The 23,695-nt window shown below is 35.0% G+C and overlaps 1 protein-coding gene across 1 annotated transcript; it reads left to right on the top strand.

The window, feature by feature from the left end:
* Positions 1-360: 360 nt before the first annotated feature.
* Positions 361-23,152, top strand: sec14l2 (SEC14 like lipid binding 2). Its single transcript, XM_005813241.2, has 12 exons — positions 361-709; positions 3,541-3,616; positions 8,146-8,189; positions 8,535-8,597; positions 9,662-9,850; positions 10,905-11,000; positions 11,076-11,136; positions 11,462-11,545; positions 12,633-12,739; positions 19,040-19,179; positions 19,928-20,097; positions 20,178-23,152. Exons 1-12 carry the CDS (start codon positions 656-658, stop codon positions 20,378-20,380), a joined length of 1,287 nt encoding a protein of 428 aa, XP_005813298.1. The 5' UTR covers positions 361-655; the 3' UTR covers positions 20,381-23,152.
* The last annotated feature ends 543 nt before the right edge of the window (positions 23,153-23,695 follow it).

Raw genomic sequence — 23,695 nt, 5'->3', positions numbered from 1 at the left:
TAAGCAATAAATATCTACTTTCCTATCCATTGACCTTTTTTTTTGCATTTTTTCATGTATTGTTAATATTATACAAAAAAGTTCTTAAATAAAAAATCTACAGAATGTGTCACTAAAGGAATGCTGTGTTATTGTATGTTAGATAATAACATTTTTATTTTCCTACTCAAAGAAGAAATTAAATTCTGTTTATTTGTATTTTTTGTATTTGTAATATTGCGGTCAAATGAAAAATCTGAAGAATTAACTACTTTATTTATTTATTTATTATATTTGTGCATTTATTTCCCATGTTGAGTTTTGGTCCTTGGTGGCCTCCATACAGAGAGGCGGATCCTCCATGTTATCTAGTTGCACCTTCTTCCTGCGGCGGAGTGACGTCTCTTGTTCCCTCGCAGATCTTTGGCCGAGTCAGTCGGTTAAAGTGATCACCTGCTGGCGTTGCGTCTGTGAGGGTCGTGTTTACATTTTTTCCTCCTCCTTTTCGTTTTCCACCTCCAGGCCGCCGTCAGCGGAGGGTAACAGGAGACTGCGGCCGCACACGAGCATCACGGGGCGGCGTCAGACACGGAGAACCGGCCCGCAGTTAACGGCGCCTGTCTGTGGATTTGACTGTGAATAAGCGCTGCCTGTCCGCCAGCTTCAGGTCTGAGACATGAGCGGAAGAGTTGGAGACCTCAGTCCTAAGCAGGCTGAGGCGCTGGAACAAGTAAGTTTTATTTTTATGAATTAAAAAGCTCTCCATAATGTTTGTCTCTAGTTTTACTCTTTTTTTTTTATCCTGCTTATTTTAGTTAATGTCAATCAAGAAGTGTGGAAAAATTTAATATCTGCTCACATGCAGTTTACCGCTCCCATAATTTTGATCCCTTATATCGGTTTTGGATGCACTTCCACACTATAAAGGCTTTATAGTATGAAAACACTCAATTTACTACTTTTATAAGAGAGTAATAGGAAGCTACTATAAAAAAAAATTATGGGCATATTTACATCAGCTTATCAATTGGTGGCTCTTCTGGAAACGTCAACATCTCTGTTTTGTCATTTACAACCACAAATTTCAGTCTTTTAAATTGACCAATGGACCAACAGAAGGTAGTTCAGAGCTGAGGTGGAGGTTTTCAGTTACAGCTGCAAGTCTTTTTGGGTATCTACTTACCAGCTTTGCACAGCTAGAAACTGAACTTATTGCTAATTTACAAAAAAGGTCAAATATTTAATCTATGAAGATCAATTTTCAACACATCCGCTCTGTATTTAGGTCCATTCATCTACCTATGAACTCAGATCCAGAATCTATGCCATTGCCATTCTTCTATGGCACAAGTTTAGTGCCAAAATCAAGACTATTACACACATTGTAGTGGCTATTTTTTGTCGCTAGAGGCTATATTCATTCTTAAACGTGCTTTGATTAATGATGGGCTGACTCGACCGAAAAGGTGCCTTACTCATTTGTGTTAGCTTTGGAGAGGCTGGTAACTAGCATGTCTAGGCTGGTCACCCTCTGGATAGCCTACTTCCTCTACTGTCCATTAGCATGGATAGCCTAGTGTTAGCATTGGATAGGTTGTTACCTGAATGAGTAGCCAGCCAGTGGGTGACCCCACCAATGACTAGGCTTGCTAATTGTTAGCTTCTCCAGCATTAGCATATCTGCGCTAATGGACAGTAGAGGAAGTAGGGTAATCCAGTGGGGATGCTAGCCTCCCCAAAGCTAACGCAAGTGAGTAGTCGCCTGCTCACTACCAACACGGTCGCTCATTAATTGGTAGCTAGCTCAAGAACAGATGTAGCTTCCTGTAACAAGGATGTAGTCGTCACTGTATGCGCAAAAGTCTTAATTTTGGCTCTAAAGCAGCACCATATATGGCGTGTGTTCAAGTTGATCAACAAAAATTATTTTGCCTACTTTGAGATTGATTTTGCCACTCTTCCTTGAATTCACAGCTTTGTGTTGGTTTAACCCAATAAAACTTGTGGAGGTTTGTTATTGTCAGATGAGAAAATGTGGGGAAACTTCAAGGATCATGAATACTGAATGAGGTAACAACTAAAATAGACTTTTAAATCTCATAAACCATTTAAAATTCCTAACTTTTTACCAGACGAGAGATAAACAAAATCCCCAGCATGTTTCAGCTCCTCAGGGAGTCCAACAGTTCGTCTTAAAGAGACAGTACACCCATAGGAGAAAGCCACACCTGCAAGGGAATCCTCCAAACGGACATCTAAACATGACTGCATCGTTACAAAAGTAACAGGACACGGTAAACATCATGTCCGACAAAAATGCCCAGAGCTTTAGGATGATGGGAATCGGTTCAGTTTTAGCAAACATGGAGGAAAGCTTACAGATCTTCAGAGGCAGCCTGGAGATTTTCTGGAAACTTCCCAAAGTAATTCAAGGTCTTCAGACGCATCGTAAAGCTGCAGCGTGCAACGACATGCATCGGACCTTTGTTCCAGTTTAGGCGAGGCGCAAGATGAATCTCAACGTCACGCCTGGTGTGAGCCTGAAGCCTCGACCCTGAAACAATAGATCAGTGTGGGAAAACCTCACCAGTCCAACCAGTGCTCCCTCCAGCTCCAGACTGGCTGAGACTAAATGCAGTGACGCTCCCAGACATATGAAGAGTAATTTCAATCTGGGGCGTCCAAACGTTTTGAAATGGAAGCCGCAGATTGTATCTGCTTAGTTATGAAAAATGCAAAAACAATTTTATAGTAAAAGCTAATTAAATACACAAAATCCTGATTTAATGTCATAGCCTGATAAAGTAACTCTGCATTAAAAGTGTCATTATTTACAAATAATAATAATAATTAATCCACATTTTAATGCAACTTTTAATACACTTTCAGTACCAATTTAATGTAACTTTGCATTAAAAGTGTTACTTACCAAATAATCCAAAGTTTTAATGAAACTTTTAATGCAACTTTGCATTTAGTTTCATTATTTGCCAAATAATGATAATTAATTCAAAATCTAATGACATCTATAATACAATTTTGCATTAAAAGTAATATTATTTATCAAATGATGCAAAGTTGACACATTTGGTGCACTTTTAATGCAACTTTCCTTTAAAAGTGTAATTATTTACCAAATAATAATAATTAGTCAAAATCTTAATGGAACTTTGCATTAAAATGTAATTATTTACTGAATGACAGTTGTAAACGTTCATAAAGTCTCCTTCATGTACATGTCAGGTGTCATTTCATGTTTATGACAGTATCATGTCAGTCTTCTGCACTCTGTCAAATAAAGCGTCACTTATTTAGCCTCATTTAATGAACGGGTGCGCCCGATTCAGTTAAGAGTTCCTGGATGTTTGTGGTGTGATGTATTTGTAATAAAGTTTTGTTTTATTTAAAATATACTAAGATATTTGCAGAAGCTAAACCCGACAATATTTGGTCAGATTTTGTGTTTTTGCAGTGTTGAAACAATAAATCTCTGCTCTTTATGAAATTGTAACTGTGAGGTTTGGTTTGAGCTAACATCTACTTCTGTTTATCTGTTTTTAGTTTCGATCGAAGGTACAAGACATTCTTCCTCAACTTCCTGCACAGCATGACCACTTCCTGTTGCGCTGGCTCCGAGGTGAGCTAATCACTCCTCCTGCTCTTATTTATTGATTTTTATTTTTAAATCAACCTCTACAGGAACCTCTACCACGGGAGCACCGCAAAAACACAAAGTCTCACAAAGTCTCTTTTGTCTAGTTTCTTAGTTCACTTGAAATAAGACAAAACTAAATTACTAAATTAACTTTTCCAAAAGAAATAACAGCTTGTTTTCTGTAAATAATCCCTTAATATTGATGAAAAAGTTCTAGTTCCACTGGCAGATTATTTCACTTATAACAAGACATTTTCCCCTGTTAAAATTGAATTAATTGTTGTACTTAAATTAAAAAAAAGTCTCTATCTGCATCTGCAACCTGCTTTTCCCTTTTTTGGGGGGGAATTCATAGGGAAAATCAGCGTTGTTGCTCTTTAAGCGGAAAGCAGAAGCTGCTGCAGTTAATTACATGAAACTGAGATGCAACTCAAGTGAGGAGAGTTTGCAGAAGTTGACAGAGAAACTCTTGATTTCAGCTGAACTTATAAACGCTGATCGATTATCTGCTGTTTGACGTCATTTTGCATCAAGTCTTAACCACTAAATTAAAACATGTTGTTCCGCTGTGAGATGTGCATGAAAAATGTCCGTCGCGCCGTTATGTCTTTTCAGATTTGGGATTAAATTAAAGCTGAGAAAACTGCAGATTGCATTCGATGTGTAAATGATGTTTTATTCGTAGATATAAATCCAGGAAATTTGGTTTCTGTCATTTCTTTGAAGTTGCAAGAGAGGATTAAATTAATTTATTTTATGTATTGGCCACATTTTCCTGTGTTTTTTTTATTATTTTATTTGTTATATTACACAGATTCTGAAAAATGTATAAGGTGCACATTGGCAAGGAATTATTCTGATGTTTGTAATTTATAATTGTAATTATTACTACTATTATTATTATGAGTCCATAGATTTTCTTGTCGTGTTACGAGAGTCAGTTTGTAATCATTTTGTTTATGTATTCTAATTTATTTGTTTGTTCTTAACCCAGTAAATTGAACAGGCTCATGAATACCATAACATGCTTATATTACAAATTTCTGATATTTACTGAGTCGGTAAGTAATACATTTCATTAAATTAAGACAAAGAGTGGGATTAAATAAATGTTAACTTCCTCCTGCTCCTTTTCAAACAAACATCGTGGTAAAACTAATTATTTTGTTCTTGGTTATGCTTGTTTTCTTGTTTTTAAAAAGCAGTTTGAAATAAATAAATAAAAGTGGTTGACTGGACGCCAGCAGTGGTTGATTAGCCCGTGAGCGCCAGGCTGCGCCCCTGCTTGAGGCTGAAGCAGCAGATATGAAATCGTCGTTGTGGGAGGAAACGGGAGGCTAAAGCAGAGATCCAACAATCTGAGTATCGATCTAATCCAGAGCTAATCTCATTAGGACTGGACTACGGTGGCTGCAGGAGTCTGCTGCTCTGTTCAGGGGTTAGAAGATATTGAGAAATTGTTTCTTACCAAGAACTCGGCAGCATTGAAGGCTCTTTGTTCTCCTATTTAAGCTTCGTTCAGTTATGAAATGCCAGCTTTGGCCTCTGGGAAACGAGGAGTCGCAGCTCCGAACATGAACAATAAAGCTCTGTTACTGTGATAAATGCGCTAAATAGTTAAAGTTATGTCACCCTGGCACTTACGTAAAGCTAAATTTACAGTTTAATGTTGCATAAAAATAAGATTTAACACAAAAAGCCTGACTGCACTGCAAAAACACAAAATCTCACCAAGTATTTTTGTCTAGTTTTAATCCAAATATCTTGCTTGTCTTATTTCAAATGTACTGACTTACAAGTAGAAAGAAATAGGAGCTCATTTAAAGTAAATAATTCCTTAATATTGATTTAAAAAAGTAGCAAATTATTTAACCTATAACAAGACATGTTTCTCATGTTATAAATAAATTAATCTGCCAACTAGAACTAGAATCTTTTAACCAATAGGAAGCTATTATTTACTTAAAGCTTTTATTTCTTGCTGAAAAGTTACTTGTAAGTTAGTTTTGACTTCTTCCAAGTGTAATAACATTAGACATTTTGTGTTTTTGCAGTGTAATGATGCAATAATTTGGATTTTAACAACACAGTACAATCAAACGGTTAAAAAATAACATTTTAAATGATTTCCAATGCGCGGTGGCAGTTTGTGCATAAAAGACGCACCAGACAATATTCTGAGAATTTAGTTTCTCAGAATATTAGAAAATTAAGACCAATAGAATATTTTTAAATAGAGCTAATATATGTTCGACAAAGTCATGGGGACAGATTTGTACTTCTACCACATTAGGTCATCACTTGTTCATCAAAGCATTATAATGGAAAGTTGAGTGGAAGGAAAAGGAAAATTTTAGCCTGTTTAATAGTTTGGGGAGATTCTCTGAAGTTGGTCTAATGCTCTGAGTTTCCTCAGAATAAAATCAGAAACAGTTGGGATGGACGATAAGGCTGAAATACTTATTACAATATAAACGTTTCATATCAATCAAATATTGATAATTATTGATTAGTTTTTTGTTTTAAATAGGCGGCGTGGCAAGTCCTAGTTTTCATCCCACACCATTGTTGTTTTTGTTTTTAAGCAGTTATGAGGCAAATTGGAGAAACTTAAACTGCTCCTGTGGCAGTTACTCAACAGGCTGTTGCTAGGTAACCAAGAATGACTGAGTTGCTAGGTAACCAGAGAGCAAGTTAGCTGATTCCACCAACTTTGCTTAGCTAGCTATGAGAGGTTGAGAAGTCATTTCCCACAATGCCGTGCGGTTCTGGATCGGAGTTCATTGTTGAATATTGAATTTTCTACCAGATCTATTGACCATCTATTGATATTGATAATGAATTACTAGGCTAAATATGCTAAATAAAAATCATAACGTTTTATTGCTGCTCTGACACAAAGGGATAAAGAAAGTGATTTCAGAGGAAAATTAGTTTGGAGATAGAACATGCAAAGTCTGCTTGGACTTTACTGTACAAAGAATCACAAGCGGGTTCTGTCAGATATAGCCTCTGTTTGGAGGAGGATTGAATTTATAAAATATCTAAATAAATGCAGCAGTGTTAGCCAACAAACAAACGTGTAAATTGGCTCCATCAGCCAGAGAACCAGGTGACGTTTGGTCACATTCCCACTTACCAATGAGAGCAGCGGCTAACGCAGGTGATGTCTTATCAAGGCCAAAGTGTAAGGAAATCAGATCTGTGCCGGCCATAAAGATAATAAGAGCTTTATGATTAATCGTTTGATCAGTTTCTCTGTACTTGAGTAAACTTTTTTCCAAATACTTTTTACTCTCACTTGAGTAAAATATGTTGAGATAGTGCTACTCTTACTTGAGCACCATTTTCAGGTATGCTACTCACCAATGGGAATTTGCTAAAGTCAAAGATTAGCTAGAAAAAACTGTTTGAGATTTCAGTCAGACTCCAGAAAACCTAAAATCTGCTTTTATTTAATTTACTAAACCTTGTTAAAGCATGCTGAGGATAGGTGGAAAATTTTTGTTTATTTTTATTTTTTATTTGAGCCCAAATAAATTTGCTATTATTTTAATGACGTTAAAAAAACTCTTATTCTTTGGTATCTGCAATAACTTTATCCTTCCTTTCCTTCAAAAAAAAGTATTTATTTGTTTAATTAAAATTATTGTTGGTTTATTGTTGGGAACTGAAAACCCCCAACAATTTTAAAAGTTTTTTTACTATTTATTTTTTTTAGGCCCACAATTACTTTTGACTTGATTATTTTGTCCAAAATAACAAAACGTTTGGACGCCCCTCTAAGTTGTTAAAGGAAGCGTGACACGTCGCCTTTAAAGCTAAGGAAGAGGTGTTAGCGACGCCTCCTCGTTTTAACGGTGGGTCAGTGAATGCAGCATAATCCAGCGCTCATCTCGCCGCGCTGCCAGACGGTTAATCACCTTACAGAGAGTCTTAGACATTGAAGTGTCCACTCTGCTCTCCACCGGTGGTTCAATAACTGGTTATAAAAACAGAAAAGTGGATATTTTTAATTCATTGCTACCTTCTCTGAATTACACAAACATCTAAACTCCAGTAGTTGAAGCTGGATTTAATTATTTTTGCTCTGATTCATTAAAGTACAGTTTATTATTTGTGAAATTTAATTTCTGGGATTTTCAGTTTTCCCAAAAATAGAATGAACAGACAAAGGTTTGACAGAGGAAAACTTGGGTAAATAGAAGAATAAAGTCTTAAAGTACATATGTGTCATTTTTTTTCCTGTAAGACATGAAAAACTGCTAATTTCAACACTTTATGAAAACTCTTTCCATTCCAGCGTTAATCTGTAATCTCATAATCTGCATCGTGAAAACGTCTGAGATTGTTACATTTGATTGTTCAGCATCTCAAAACTGTCTTGACTATTTTTCAGTTTTTCCATAATTATTTTTAGAGCTACAGAAAAATTAAAACCGCAGGATGAGAGTGTAATCCCAGATTAAGACATTTTTCACCAGATTAAACCTCTGCCTCTTCTGTTTCAGCGAGGAACTTCAATGTGCAGAAATCAGAGGCCATGCTGCGAAAGGTAACGCATTATTGCTCATTATTAAATAATCTGCAGCAAATTACACAAAGGAGCTAAAAACAAACTCATCGTTTTTATTAATTAATCTGTGGAGGCGCACCTAGCTGCAGGCGAGGCTCCAGATTATAGCGGGTAGAGGGGGGTGAAGGTTCACAAACTGAGTCATCACTGCACCCAGAGGCAGATAAGACACAGACAAGAGATTAAATAAAGACCTGTGGCAGGTTAAGATTACCGGTTGCATCATTTACAGATAATCTGCCTCCACTAATCTGCAGGACATGTGAAAATCCGCCATGCTAATGCTAATGTTTAAGCTAAACACAAATAAATCTTCTGTTTCAGCACCTGGAGTTCAGGAAACACATGAAAGTAGACGCAATAATCACCGACTGGCAACCACCAGAGGTAAAATGCAAAAAGACAAGCACTGGCTGCTGCGTTTCCATCAGAGATAAAACTGTCCAAATCGAAATTATGATAAAGAAATTAGCTTAAACAACGTTGATAAAAAAGTTTTAGTATTAACTGGGATCATTGGAGATGGAAAAAAATAATACGTGGAGCAATGCATGCAAAAACCTTAGAAAGTTTGAGATTAATCCAAGAAAATAGAAATTTCTTTGTTTGAAAAGTTGAAAATTTTGGGAAAAAAATACTAAAATGCTGAGATTGTCATAAATTTTCAAGAGAAAAACTTTCAAGAAAATTGCTTCAATTTGCTCAAAAATTTTGAAATTAATGTCAATAATTTTCAAGAGAAAAACTTTGAAATTTCTGACTTTAACAAGTTGAAAATTTGTTTGAAAATTCCCCAAAGTATCGATATTAGTCTTAGAAATTTTCAAGAAAAAAAATCAAGGACATTTTTGAGTTTCAAAAGTCAAAAATTAATAAAACAAATCTGAAATTTTGAGACTGAAGACGTGGAAATTTTTGACTTTGGAAACTTGAAAAATTGTTAAAAATAATTTTGAAATTTTGAGTTTAATCTCAGAAATGTTCTAGAAAAAATAAGGAATGTTATGAGCTTCAAAAGTCAAAAATGTCCTGGAAACCTCCAACCAAAAGTTTGACATTTTCTCAGGGAAAGAAATTCTGGAAATTTTTTTTTGTAGAACTTCTTTTTTTTTTTTTTGCTATCAAATTTTTGACTTTTCAAACTCTTCAAAATTTTGGGGAGAAATGTACTCCTTTTTTTCTATCTATAATGGCTTCAATATGCCACCATGGTTTTGCGGTACTATGATGTGGTTTTTCTGCCATATCAAAGGAGATATGGCAGAAAAAACATTCATTTAATTTAAACTTAAATTGAGTTTAAGTTTATTTTCATATATTATTGTTTTTTGTTTGATTGTTGTTTTTACATTAGCAGAATATAGACAAAGATTTGTGCACATTTATAATGGAAACGCAGCTTCAGGTCTTCAAAAATCAGCTGTGTGATTCAAAATGGCTTCCCCCTGTAGGTGATAGAGAAGTATCTTTCAGGAGGAATGTGTGGCTACGACCGCGAAGGCAGCCCCATCTGGTACGACGTGATTGGACCCGTGGACCCCAAAGGACTCTTCCTGTCTGCGTCCAAGCAGGACTTCATCAAGTCCAAGATCAGAGACTGCGAGATGCTGCAGAAGGAATGCAACCTGCAGTCAGAGAGAGTAAGAGCAAAGGATGCTAACGCTAAGGCGGACACTCGGTCCGGAAGGCTGCCAGCTTAAAGCATGGAAACTTCCGACAATATATTAGGGCATAGAAGATGGAAAAAATGAGAAATTTCCACCAAAAAAAATCTGAAATTTTGAAATTAATCTGAGAATTTCTTTAGAAGAAATATGGAAATTTTGTAGCTCAAAAAGTCAAACATTTGCTAGATAAACTCAGATGTTTTCAGATTAAATTAAGAAATAATAAAAAAAAAAACTAAAATATTTCTGAGTTTGAAAAGTTGAAAATTTGCTAGAAAAAATCTGAAATTTATTTATTTGAGAAAAAAAACCCCAAGGAGATTTCAGAGCTACGAAAGTAAAATATTTGAGAAAAAAACTCAGAAATTTTAAAATTAATCAGACATTTTTTTGAAAAACATGGAAATTTTCTACATTTGAAACTCTTAAATTTCCATATTTTGTTCTAGAAAATATCTGAGCAAACTCAAAATGTCGTGAGATCCATCCATCCATTTTCTAATCCCAGTGGGGTCGGGAGGTGCTGGTGCCGATCTCCAGATAACGTTCTGGGCGAGAGGCGGGGTACGATGTCGTTCAATTCAATTCAAGATCTTTGAAGCAAATTTTTGACTTTTTAAATTCTGAAATTTCCACACACAAAAAAAATAGAAAATTCTCAAATTAATCTGATAATTTCTTAGTTTTTTGGCAAACGTTTTATTTTTTTCACAAAAAATTACAATTAGTTTTGTTTGTTAATTTGTACTATTTTCTCCACCATTTAGAGTATCAAGAAATGTAAAAAATATTCTTAAATATGGTTATTGTGTGTAGTTTAATGACACAAACCACACTTCTTTATGTGATTGGTGACCTAAAGAACTGCATTACAAATGAGAATATTTGTCAGAGTAGTTTTTTGGATTCATGAAATGAAGTAATAAGTAGCTTAACTTTTCTCGCAATAGTAACACCATGTTATCCCTTTTTCTCCATCATGTAAGTTTTGTTGTTTTTATTATTATTATTCTGTGTTGTGTTTTAGCTGGGCAGGAATATTGAGTCAATCACGATGATCTACGATGTTGAAGGTCTGGGACTGAAGCACTTATGGAAACCGGCGATAGAAACATATGGAGAGGTGCAAAGCGACACAAACTGCGTAATTCTCTCTTAAGATGAACAATTTGCTGATTTTCTGCTGTTTCTCCTCCAGATCCTCCAGATGTTTGAAGATAATTACCCAGAAGGCCTGAAGAGGCTGTTTGTAATTAAGGGTAAACTTATTTTTTTTTTAAATATAAAAAATTATAAATAATGAAACTAACTTCATGTACCCAATTTATAAATAACAATGTATTTAATTTAGTCTTTGTACACTTGATAGTACAGGTTTAACTGTTCATAGTTTAGGGTTGTAAAAAACACATAAGAACCACTTATTGAAAGTTTTTTTTTATTTTAAATATGTGGATATATTTAACTTTGTTAAACCCCAACAAAGGATTTGAGAAAATCCAAAGTAAAGTCAAACCTGTGCTCCATGTATGCTTGCAACATACTTATTATTTTACATTGTTTTCTATGTTTTTCCTCCTTTAGCTCCTAAACTCTTTCCAGTGGCCTATAACCTCGTCAAGCACTTTCTGAGCGAAATCACGCGACAAAAGATCAACATCCTGGGGGGTGAGATGTGGACACGTCACTCCAGAGCTTCTTTAAATTACATTTTAGGATTTGTGCAGTGATGCTATGAAGTTTTATTGTCTTTTAAATTGTTTTATGTTGTTGAAAGCCCATCTGCATTGCAAATTAGCCAAGGCTGTAAATGTTATAGTGTTCTATTTTTGTTAATACTCAACCAATGCAAATAAACAAAGAAAGAAAGAAAGAGCTGTACAGTGTCTCAAAAATATAGCCAACAATAATATTGCTGCTATTTGAAATTCAATTTCATATTGGCTGGGGATGCTAATAATTAATCAACTTACGATTAATCGATGATTAATGATTCATTTAATAAAAATTTGTACCAATAGATTAACTATTAAAGTCGCATAGACCGGTTTTTTAGTGTGGCAGTGTGGCCTCCATCCAGCAGAGGGCGTCGCTGATACAGAAACAAAGATGGCGGCCGTATTAGAACAACGGGGAACACTAACAGAGACCGATGGGAGATGAAAATCTCACCTTAGTTTTGCAATATAAGCAGTCTACAAGCTCCGTAAGTTTCACAATATTTTTTAATACACAAATACAGCATATTTTGAAAAATTTAGCTCTACAGGTTATAAAAAGATGGCCGACTCTCTGTACAAAAGAAAACTCAGGGTTTTAAGAAAATGGCGGCTTATATGTTAACCATTAGACTATTGACCAGATAAATCAACTTCATTAATCAATACCTTTCATCCCTAATCCTGACCGATTTAATACATTTAAGTTTCAGCCCTCCCTCTTACTTTGGAAAATATATAATCTGAAACTGTTTCTAATTAACTGGAGTTAAATTAATCAGCCACGCATCTGCCAGACTGCGCAACATAACACTGAACTATTACACTTGTGCAACAAATACCATAAATCAAAATGGCGCACAGTGTCAAACCACATGGCTTCACTTAACCGTGGTTAAATGATACCAGCATATCGTTCTCACATTTTTACATCTTTTCATAGACTAAACATGGGTGTTTATGTAAAGAGGACCTGGACGTTTATTTATATTGTGCTGTAACTGTAAACACATGCTATACTGTGGGTTTTTTTTCAGGAAACTGGCAGGAGGTTTTACTGAAGTACATCGATGCAGAAGAGCTGCCGGCCATTTATGGAGGGAAGGCGACGGATCCTGATGGAGATCCTCGCTGTCGGACCAGGGTGAGTCAGCAAACCTGCTGCTGCTGATTATTTCATGCAAGAAGTGGCTGATGAGTTGGAAAAGATAAGTATCTAGAGCAACAAAAATAGATCTCTGGCTCATTGATTCTAGGAGCAGCGTTTGCCCTTTTAGTTTCTGACTTTTGATTACATTGTGGCACTTTTTCCCCAGTTGTACTTAAAACATTTTGATCAGTTTTAGGTACATTTATCATAATTGTAGCATAAATGTTGGCCATAATCTAGCCTTTCCTCAGCAGATTCAGCCATTTTAGCCTTTCAGACCTTTGATACCACCTTATGGGTTTTCTGATCCTGATTAAATATCAGTTCTTAATCACACCTGCAGTAAAACGGCTTTCATCAACTTCAGTAAGGTTATCTTGACCTAAGCTGACTGGTGTACTCTGCTCTGTCGTAGTTCAACAAGCAATAAAAGACAAAAAGTAGCAACTAATAAGGCCATGCGAATGCAGAGATTTCCTAGAAACAAACAGAAACTGTGGAGGCAACTGGTACCAATTTGAACGGCGGGGCCAGTCCAGCAGCAGAGCCCTTGATCAGAACTGGTTGGGGAAAAAAACAACTGGGTGCCGTTTCCGCATGTTTGTCACATTGCAACACAAAGTTCAGCAGGTTTTATGGCGCAACACAAAGTGGAGCATAATTGCAAAGTGAGGGGAAAGTATTTCAAATTACTGCCCAATCCCACCAGGATGTCTTCCACTGAGGAGACTTGGTTGGACTCTCCAATCTCTGGTTCTGTGGTCACCACGGTGGTTTACAGGGAACATATTATGCAAACAGTTTAGATGTTTTTGTGCTTCCATTTGGTCTCTGCTGCTTCTAGAAACAGCTGGAGCATTAAAAATAACCCCACCAAGCAGTTTTTAGGCAAAAGTTGATGCTTTTTGGTGTCTGGAAAATGAACCGTTACAAAAGGTTTTGGAATGTCATAAATCAGCAGGCGCTGCCTAGTTACCTAGCAACCCTAGAGCAGAGTTTCACCCATCACCTAGCAACCCATGCAGAGATCCAGTATGTTTGGTCAGCTGGTTTTGAAAATTGGACTAACCTTGTCTGGTGTGAATGCACCAGTAATCTAAGTTGGGTTCTCTGGTCTCCAGGATTCTGTTTGTTCGCTAATAAACCTTTGAGGCTTTCACAGAACAGATGATTTATACTGAGATTAAATCACATACAGGTGGACTCTGTTTACCAGTAAGGTGAATTTAAAGTAAGCTGTACTGGGTCTGTTGCTGGACTGGGTTTTATTTGAGGAATGAGGGTCCAATATAAGCACATTGTTTACTTGTAAACAATTTAGAAAAACTTGTAGCATTTCTCTCACTCCACCATTTGTGCTGATTTTACATAAAATCCCCAAAAACACATTTAACTTTGGCTGCTAAGTGAGAAAATGTTAGAAAGCTTAAGTGTCTCTAATATGTTTGTAAGTAGCTGTAAATGTAATCGATAAAGATGTAATCTTGACACATTTTGCTCTGATATGTTTAATTTAGGTGAGAATAAATGGAGAAAGCTTGTAGAGCTCTTTAGGACTCTGGGTTGTTTTCTGGTCAGTTTATTTGGAAAAACATCTGGAATGCTGACCGACTTTAACGATGTAATCCGAGACGTTTATGAGTTCAGAGAGAAGCAGATGCAAATTTTAAGTGTTTACAGCAGGCTTCCTTTTCAAACATTAACTCAGTGATGCTTTTACTAATGTTAAATCAGGAGCAGGTATCAATGAGATACAATATGTTGCATATAAAACAAGAGAAATGGTTTATCAAATATGTTGTTACTGGATGCCAGTCTGAGTCCAACTTCAGCCACTCAGCCTGCTGTAGATCTAAAAATATGAAATAAATCAAATAGCTGCTTTGAATTGTTCTGGATATGCATTTGCTTTCGTCTTTTGCTCATGTAGTTTATTGCAGCTTTGCTTTACTAAAGACTGCCTGGTGCACATGAAATATTGCATATTTACATTTGACTTGCAAAGTTTGGTTTATGCTAGCTCTGTAACTGCCAGATTTACCTGTTCTGACCAAGCACCTTAAATAAAGAAATAGATTTCCATAAGCCATCCTGGGGACCTAATCTATGTAAATCTCACAGGATCGCTGAATGTTTGGAGAATATTTAGGCTGTTTTAATATACGATACAACAGCGGTGTCCAAACTTTTTGTTATATGAGCCAAAATTGTCAAGTGGAAAAAACTTTTTCTCCTTTTCAAAAATAAAATAAAATAAAGTGGCAGCACTTGAAGTAAACAAATAAAGTGGTCTGTTATTGTAGATACAAAACTTAGTTTTACATGTCCAGCCTGTAACAATAATCAATAAATTAGTTAATTTGTAAGACAAATTAAAACAAACTCAATAATTTCCATTTGCATTATTTATCGTTTTTCATTTTTCTCTCTTTCTACTAGAAACTGGACAGTAAAGCTTTTCAGTCTGGTGGTTTCGCCTCAACAATTTTGCTTAGAGACTTCATAATTCATTTTATTTGTTGTTTCTGTTTATTTATTTTGGAATATTTAAAATGTCTTCCAGTTAAATGTTCATCAGAGTTTAAAGTTTATTGATCCTTAAAAATGTCTTCTTGCATTATTTTGCCATGATCATTGTATTAAATGAAAATGGTCTCAAAACAACAATTCTTATCGTTTATCGCAATAACTTCTGGAATCATTTATCGTCCAGCAAAATGTGTCTTGGCAGCTCTAGCAAAGCCTGTTCCTGCCTGCTGTATAACAGAACTGTTCAGTTCAAAGCCTGTTCCTGCCTGCTCTGTAACAGAACTGTTCAGTTCAAAGCCTGTTCCTGCCTGCTCTGTAACAGAACTGTTCAGTTCAAAGCCTGTTCCTGTCTGCTCTGTAACAGAACTGTTCAGTTCGCCTTCATGCTGCTCCTCTCCTGCCTCGCTTTGCTTCAATAGGAAAAGCAAATCAATAAAAATCTCCCTGCCAGATCAGATTCTCTGTAGCTGCTGCAGTAAAGGCATGGGCCGGTCTGAGATCCTCAACTGTCATGAACATTACACCATTTCATTTTATTTACACAAACATTTAAAGTAAAACAATATGTTGTCTTTCTGCTTTTTGTAGTTACATGTAACCTAAGGCGTGAAGGGCGGCGCAGTTTTAGCTTCTAATTCGCACCTCGCATGTTTTACGTATTCTGAACGGCCGATATTGTGTTTCTTTCGTTTGCTATGCTGAGTTTAAGAAATGTTTAATATAACAATATTATCTGCCAGCTGTACTACGTACTGACTGAATAAATAGGAAAATCATGGTTTTCTCACATTAATAAACTTGGACATATTTATAAAATATAACAAAACAGAAACCTCTGAGGTTGCTAAATACAAAAATATTAAGTGAAATTTAAGGGGCTTGTTGAGTGTTTCCATTTCAAAACAGAACTTCATAAAGTGCAAGTTTCTTTCCAAATTAGGTTTAAAAAAGAGGATTTGTTAGAAGAAAACTCTGAAAGTTTAACAATAATCTCTGAACTCCAAAGGTCGGATATTTGCGAAGAAAAAAAACTTAAAAACTTTTAGATTAATGTCAGAAATTTTCTAGAAAAATTAGAAAGTTGCTGAATTCGAAATCGAACATTTGCTAGAAAACAAACTGAAGTTTTTTTAGATGAATTTCTAAATTTTTGACTTTTCAAATTTTGATATTTCCATTTTTGTTCTATAAAATTTATGAGATTAATCTCTGTTTTAGTGGAAATTTACTCTTGTTTTTTTGTTCTTCTACGCCATCATACAAACCGCACTCTGGTTCTGGCATGACCCCCGCCGTCTTTATTTCTGTATCAACTGGCTCCCCTTAAGGATGGCCAGTGACGCCCTCTGCTGGATGGCGGTCAAACTACAATTCTGAATGAAAGTTTAAGCAGATGCTATAAGTTAATTGACTGGAACTAATTTCAATCTATCAAACCATTGATTGTGGATTATTTGTTTTCATCCTCACTCTGAAATGCGACTCATTGATCAGGTAACTGCCCATGCCTAACGTAGAGCCAACCCAGTAGAAGCTGCTCTATGAACTAATCGTAAAACTGATTCATGTTTGTGGCTGTTTCTTCAGATAAAAAATTGGGCCCAAGACAGATGAAGAACTCGAAGATTCAAATTGATTTTGTCTTCGTTCAGGATGCTTGGGATTAACTCGGCCTCTAAATGTTTTGGGTTTAGCTTCTCGCCGGTCAGCTAGCTGTGTCCATCACATTGTTCCGTGATGTTTTGCTTAGTTTGGGACCTGACCTCTGTTCACATTGTTCTTACATGATAACGCACCAAACGCAGCGTCGTCTAGTCATTGATCTTACAGCACAAGGAGGACATTTATCAGAAAACATTATCTGTCACAAGGGTTAAATTTAACTTTTAGGTCTGTTAAATACATTTTTATTATCATTTTAGATTGCATTATTAAGCAACTGTACTAAATATGTTCTGTTGCTTTGTTGTTTCATTTAGGTTAGCATAAATCACTTGATAAATAATTGTAAACTGCAGAAATCAAAGTGCTAATATTATTTAAAGTAAGTTCACTGCAGACTGACGTGAAACAGGTTTTTTTTGTGTGTTTGGTTGGATAATTGACCCATAAAATATTTAATTATAATAAAAACACCTCATTGGTTTTTAAAAATTGGCAGAATATCTTTTTTAGAGTTTTGTTTTTGTTAATTTAAGAAGCAGAAAAATATTATTTCAAACAACAAACTATATTTTTAATTGGAAAGTTTCTCCCACTCTAAAGATGAAGAAAAAAAAAACATATTTAGCCTAAGAATATATATTTTTGTTTGTTTCTTAGAAAATGTCAACGTTGCAAATGAATCCAGCCATTAACTTCTTCCTCCTGTAATTATTTTTGAACCAAGGATCACAGTTACAAATTGCAAACATCAGAAATCACTATTTATTTATTTATTTATTTTTTTTAACTTGAAAAACTTTGAGTCTTATGGATTTTTGTAAGGTATTTTATTTATTTTTTATTCTCAGTTGGTTTTAATTGTGCACAGTTTATGTAATGTGAGAGTTTTAAACATGAACAGCCTTCAGTCTGCTGTGCTTTGGTCTGTTTTTACATGGTTTTTATTGTTTTCTCTTTGTAAGTTTCTCCAGATTAGGGTTGGCAATACGGACTTAAAGTTTTCTCACAATATTTTGTGATACTGATTAAAAACTATTTGTTTATTTTTTGTGACTGCATGGCACAGCAGTTCTAGCCCCACAAACACAAATATTGTTTTTAAAAATTTTATTTGCTTCTTTAGGAAACCAGTCACATAAATAAATGTAATTTAAATAATTTAACTTCACACAGTAACTTCATTCAATCATATTTTACAGTTTATTGATATTTATTGATGCTTTCATTGAACAGACAGTGGAGAAAATTGTAAAAAAAAAAAAAAAATACAGACTTTTTTTTAAAATATTATGATTGAGGATTTATTGTGACAATAGACCTGACACAATAAATCAATTGTATAATAAATTAAAACTAGATTAATAATTTCCATTTGCATAATTGATCATTTTTCTCTTTTCTCTCTTTCCACCAAAAACTGGATGATAAAAAGTTTTCAGTCTTTGGTCTCAATTAGCCCTTTATTTTGAAGGACAGTTTTATTTGCAGAAACTTTGTAATTGATTTTATTTGTTCTTTCTGTTGTTTTTATTTAGGATATTTTAAAGTACTTCCAGTTCCAGTAGAACTGAATTTAACTTATTAGAATTTAAAGTTAAAGAATGTGTTCTTGCATTATTATTATAATTTTCGTATTACTTGAAAATGATCTCAAAGGAACTGTATTATCGTTTATAGCAATAACTTCTGGGACAATTTATCTTCCAGTAAAATTCATTGTGAAAGGCCCAGACAAAATGATCATAAAATAAAAATGATTGCTGCCCACCTCTAGTCCAGATTACACTTCGTTTTTACTCGCTCTCATGTAATTACATTACAGTAGGCAGAGTTCGCACCAGGAAACAATGGCCTGTCCTTTTAGTTGGGTTTATGTATTATAATACACTATTCTGGTTTTATTTGATTGATTTTTGTGTGAATAAATGGAAAAAAGAACCTTTCTGTGCTTCGTGTGACCTGCTGTTGAATGTCTAAATAACATGGTTACAAGCAGTCAGACAAAACGGCATCGTAAGTCAAGCCTCGATTTCTTCTAACCTTCTACTTCCCAAGTTTTCATCATTCCCTGTATTTTAACCTTTGGTGAATCTTGTGCAGATAAACCATGTTGGCCCAGTTCCTCCTTCCTACTACGTGCGGGATCACGTCAACGTGGATTACGAACACTGCCTGACCGTCAATCGAGGTTCTTCCCAACAGATGGACTTTGAGATCTTGTTCCCGGGCTGCGTCCTCCGGTCAGTGTGCTAATGGGAGGGACGTCCGTCCGTCCGTCCACCCACCCACCCACCTCCCTCCGTCCCATCACCTTGTCCCTAGTGGGGTTGGGAACTAATGGGACACTTAAAGATCAATTTAAAATTACACATGCATAAAGAGAAACAATCTTCCATCCCTTTGGCTTGATACAAACCGAACAAGCAAAACGATGTTGCAAGTAAAACGGGGAACCGCTATTTACTTAACTGAACTATTCAGAAATGATGTTAAATGGATTTATTTTTATTTACTTATTTTAATTTTTATAGTTTGCTATGCTGGAGCAAACAACATCCCACCCCCCCAGGCGATCTACAAAGTATTATCTTAAAACCAGCTGGCCAAATATGCTAAACTCCAGTTGGGTTGCTAGGTAACAGGCTGGGCGTGGCTGGGGTTGCTAGGTAACGGGCAGAGTTCCGCTGGGGTCATTAGGTGGAGGTTAGTGCCTGTTGATTTGCGACTTTACATTTCCATTTTCCAGATTCAATAAAAATGTCAACTTATTGTCAGAATAGAACCAGGTGTTTGTTTTTAGAAGCAGTAGAAACTCAGATGGAAATATAAAAATGTCCAAAATGTGAAGTTAGCACATTACGTCGTCTTTAAATCAGAAATTTTGTGTAGATTTGGAGTTCATGTTCATCTCGAATACTAACACGTTCAAGTTAAAGATGATCTCATTACACAGTTTGTATAAATGTTTCCTATCTGTGACTCTTTAAGGTGGCAGTTCGCCTGCGAGGGCGCAGACATCGGCTTTGGGGTGTTTCTAAAAACCAGAAAGGGTGAGTGGAAGAAAGCGTCTGAAATGCAGGAAGTGATTCCCAGCCAGCGGTACAACGCTCACCTGGTTCCTGAGGACGGGTCGCTGACCTGTGAGCTTCCAGGAGTCTGTGAGTCGTCCGACTGTTTACCCATAATCCCCACAACTCAAGATCCTCCCCTTTAAAAGGCTCCACTTCCTGTTGAACAGATGTGCTGAGGTTTGACAACACGTACAGCATCTTCCAGGCCAAACGGGTCAGCTACACGGTGGAGGTTCTGCTGCCGGACCGGCTCCAGTCCCAGCGGGAAGCCCAGACCAATGGGACCAGTGAGGGGACCGGCGAGAAGTCCAGTGAGGGGACCAGCGAGAAGTCCAGCGACCAGCTGCAAGACGCACAAACTCGGCTCTGAAGATAAGTTCAGGATGGATTAAACGATGAAACAAGCACAGCCTGACGTACTTGATGTAAATAGAACCTTGCTGCTCTCGCATTTTTACTTGAAAGTCCAGTTTAATGCCACGGCTTGGTACCAACTCTGTTTCAAATGTTTTGTTCAACCAAAAATTAAACAAAAATTAGCTCAAATTATAGTTTTTTTTTCTCTCCTTCTATTATTTAAAAAAACAATCAAAAATGAATCATGAAGTCAGGAGTAACAGTGGGCAATAAATATGCAAAGATAAGCTTTGATTTAAAATCAGAAATGAATTGTTTCAAATCAAATTTGAACTAATAACATTCCTGTTGGTTTGCTAAGAGAAATCAGACTGAATCCAGAAATTGTAGAGCTCTGATTTTTTTTCTTTATGCAGTTCTTCAAACTTTTCACTCCAGTTCAAAGCATAAGATGCATTCAAACCACCCGGCGTTTAAAGCATCGGCTCCTACCAGGACTAGTGGAGGGGTGGCAACAACATTTACATTTCCAGGTAGAAAAACACATTTGTGCTAAACTATATTCCTAGAAAAATATTTACACAATTACAATTAACTAACAACTTCAAAACTAAAACAATCTGGGCCCAAACAAAATCCAAAAACATCCCCCTCCCTCTCAATCTCAACAACGGATTTTCCCAGTGAGGCTGATTGAAAACACCAGGTCATTTCCATGGCAACGCATGACCAGGTGACCTCAAAGAGACGAGAGAACGATTAAAACAAATATTAAATAAAGGTATTTACTTCCTCCAAACAAAAGCAACACATTTACCAGATAAATTAGAATATAGGAAGCAAAAAACAGCAACTGTTGGGGAGGAGATCAATTCCACAGCCACATGTCAAAACGTTCAGTTTGAAGGATTAAATTTGAGATAAAGTGAATTTATTTCATACGTCGGCCATACAAAGAAAATAATAAAATAAAATTACAGGAATAAAGTCATAAACTTACAACTTTATTCTCATGACTTGTATTTTTATTTTCTTAGTGTAGCTCTATTTTGGTGTATCAATTTCAAGAATGCTAATAAATGAAGTTTTTCTTTGTAATAAAATATAATAAGACTTGGTAACATTTATTTAGTGTCTGTTATGTTTATAAACTCCCTGATGTCAAATTTAACTGCATTGATAGACAATCAGTGACATAATATTATGCAATATTCATCTATTTGCCTAAAACTTTTGCAAACTGTTTTTGCAAATTAGATGTAGAGAAATGCAATCGCTGTTAAGAGAATTAAATGTTATTTTCACAAGAATTGATCATTTAATAACAATAAGCTAATTAATATTATTTTTAAGCATCAATTTGACAGAATGGCTGTTTGAACGAATCTTCCCCGTTCCACCAGAGCATCAAAATGTATTAATATATTTGAAGATATGATTCAATGTCATTATTTCATAAGTTTTATATTGAAAGTCAGTCAAGCTCAACCCGGCTACGGACGATGTGATTGGTCTGCAGCTAAATGTCTGTGCATGTTAACCAATCAAATGTCAGGATCTATAAAAGCACAGCTTTCTGATAGCTAAATTATTTAACAATTACCGGTAAAATAACTTGGTTATGTTACGATGGTAATGAAATAATTATAAGATTGTTTTATTATTTAAAAGATATTTTATGTTACACCTCTTATTAAATTTTCACTTGCAGGAAATTTAAAAAAAAAATTTGTAGAAAATTTCTGAGATGTCATAATTTCAGACTTTTTCTACCAAACTTTTGACTCTTTAAACTCAAATTTCTTTGTTTTTTTTGTGAAAATGTATTGTTCCCTTTTTTGTACTCAAGCCAAAAAACTCAAATTTTCTAGAATTATTTAAGTGAAATACATTTAATTAAAATGTATTTTAATTATTTGAGTAATTAATTACTGAAGTTAATTCTAGTTTTAATTATAGGTTTTCATGTTTAATTTGTGTTTCATAAATTTTTCATATTAATATAAATATATTTTTATTTAAAGGTATTATTTTTATATAAACTATTAATTCTATAAATATTTGATAATCATATCTGAATATTCAGACACACTTTAATCATCTCCATTTGAGACATTTTAATTTATTTTGGAGTTTTAATCATCTAACTGTTTTAAAATAAATACGTTTGTTCTGTGGTCTTATTGGAATTGATTTCAAAGTTAGTATAAATATGATTTATGGGTATTTTCCTCTAATTAATGAATAACTAAATATGTTTTCTATGTATAAAGTAAATATTGATTTCTTACCATGTAGCATTCTAGCATTTATCACGACGTGGACAAAGTTAGATTTATTTTTTGTGTACAATGGCAAAGATATTTAAAACAAAAACACTGCAACGATGTTTACATCTTGTCTGAAGTTCCTTAAATCAGCATCTTGATGATTTTTAATTCCTGGACTTCAAGTCAACGGTGACTAACCAACTTTCACAAACATTTCCATAAATACTCAGTATAATCAACAGTTTGTGAGAAAAATAATCTTATTTATGCAACATACAGTAGTATTATACATTCATGTCTTGCCTGTTGAGGTAAATGAGTTTTGTTTCACAATGTTTATGCAGTCAAATAATTGCTGGATGTTGACTGAGGTCAAGATAAAATCCATGTTTCTCAGTAATAATTTATTCCAAATGATTCCTGTCTTTGGCTTTATGTATGTTTATTTTTGCATAGTAATTCAGGTGTTACTGTTTGATTCTGTGTGTGTAATTAAAGCTGGATTCAGATCTTTATACTGGACTGGTCATCATTACTTAAGAAAAAAAACTAATATTGCTCTGAAGAAAAAACTAAATGTTTCATTTCATCACCAGTATTATCCCCCCGAAACCAAAAAGATATTTTTGCTCTCCAAGAGTAAATAAAAAAAATTCTGAAATTTTCTAGAAAATAGAAATTTCTGAGCTCCAAAAATTCAAAATTTGCTAGAAAAGAAACACAAAAATTTGGACATTTTCTCTAGAGAATTTCTGAAATTAATCTCAAAATTTCAGATTTTGTGGGGGGAAATTTTTGACTTTTCAAACTGAAATTTCCTCATTTTTTGGTGGAAATGTAATCTTCCTTTAATTTTTCCGCTTACACAAGCCAAAAAATTAGATTCTCTAATGTTCTAGAAAATTTGGTACCGCAAACAGAAACTGAGATTAATCTCACGTTTCAACAGGCACATTTTTGACCTTTGGAAATTTTCTGAGTTTGAAAAGTCAAAACATTTCAGACTTTTGAAACCCAAATCACCATGTTTTGTTTTTTTTTAAAGAAAACTTCTTAAA

Source organism: Xiphophorus maculatus, chromosome 12, assembly GCF_002775205.1.
Source record: "Xiphophorus maculatus strain JP 163 A chromosome 12, X_maculatus-5.0-male, whole genome shotgun sequence".
NCBI classification, from domain to species: Eukaryota; Metazoa; Chordata; class Actinopteri; order Cyprinodontiformes; family Poeciliidae; genus Xiphophorus; species Xiphophorus maculatus.
The sequence above is the reverse complement of the archived record's forward strand: the minus strand, read 5'-3'. Positions and strand labels throughout refer to the sequence as shown.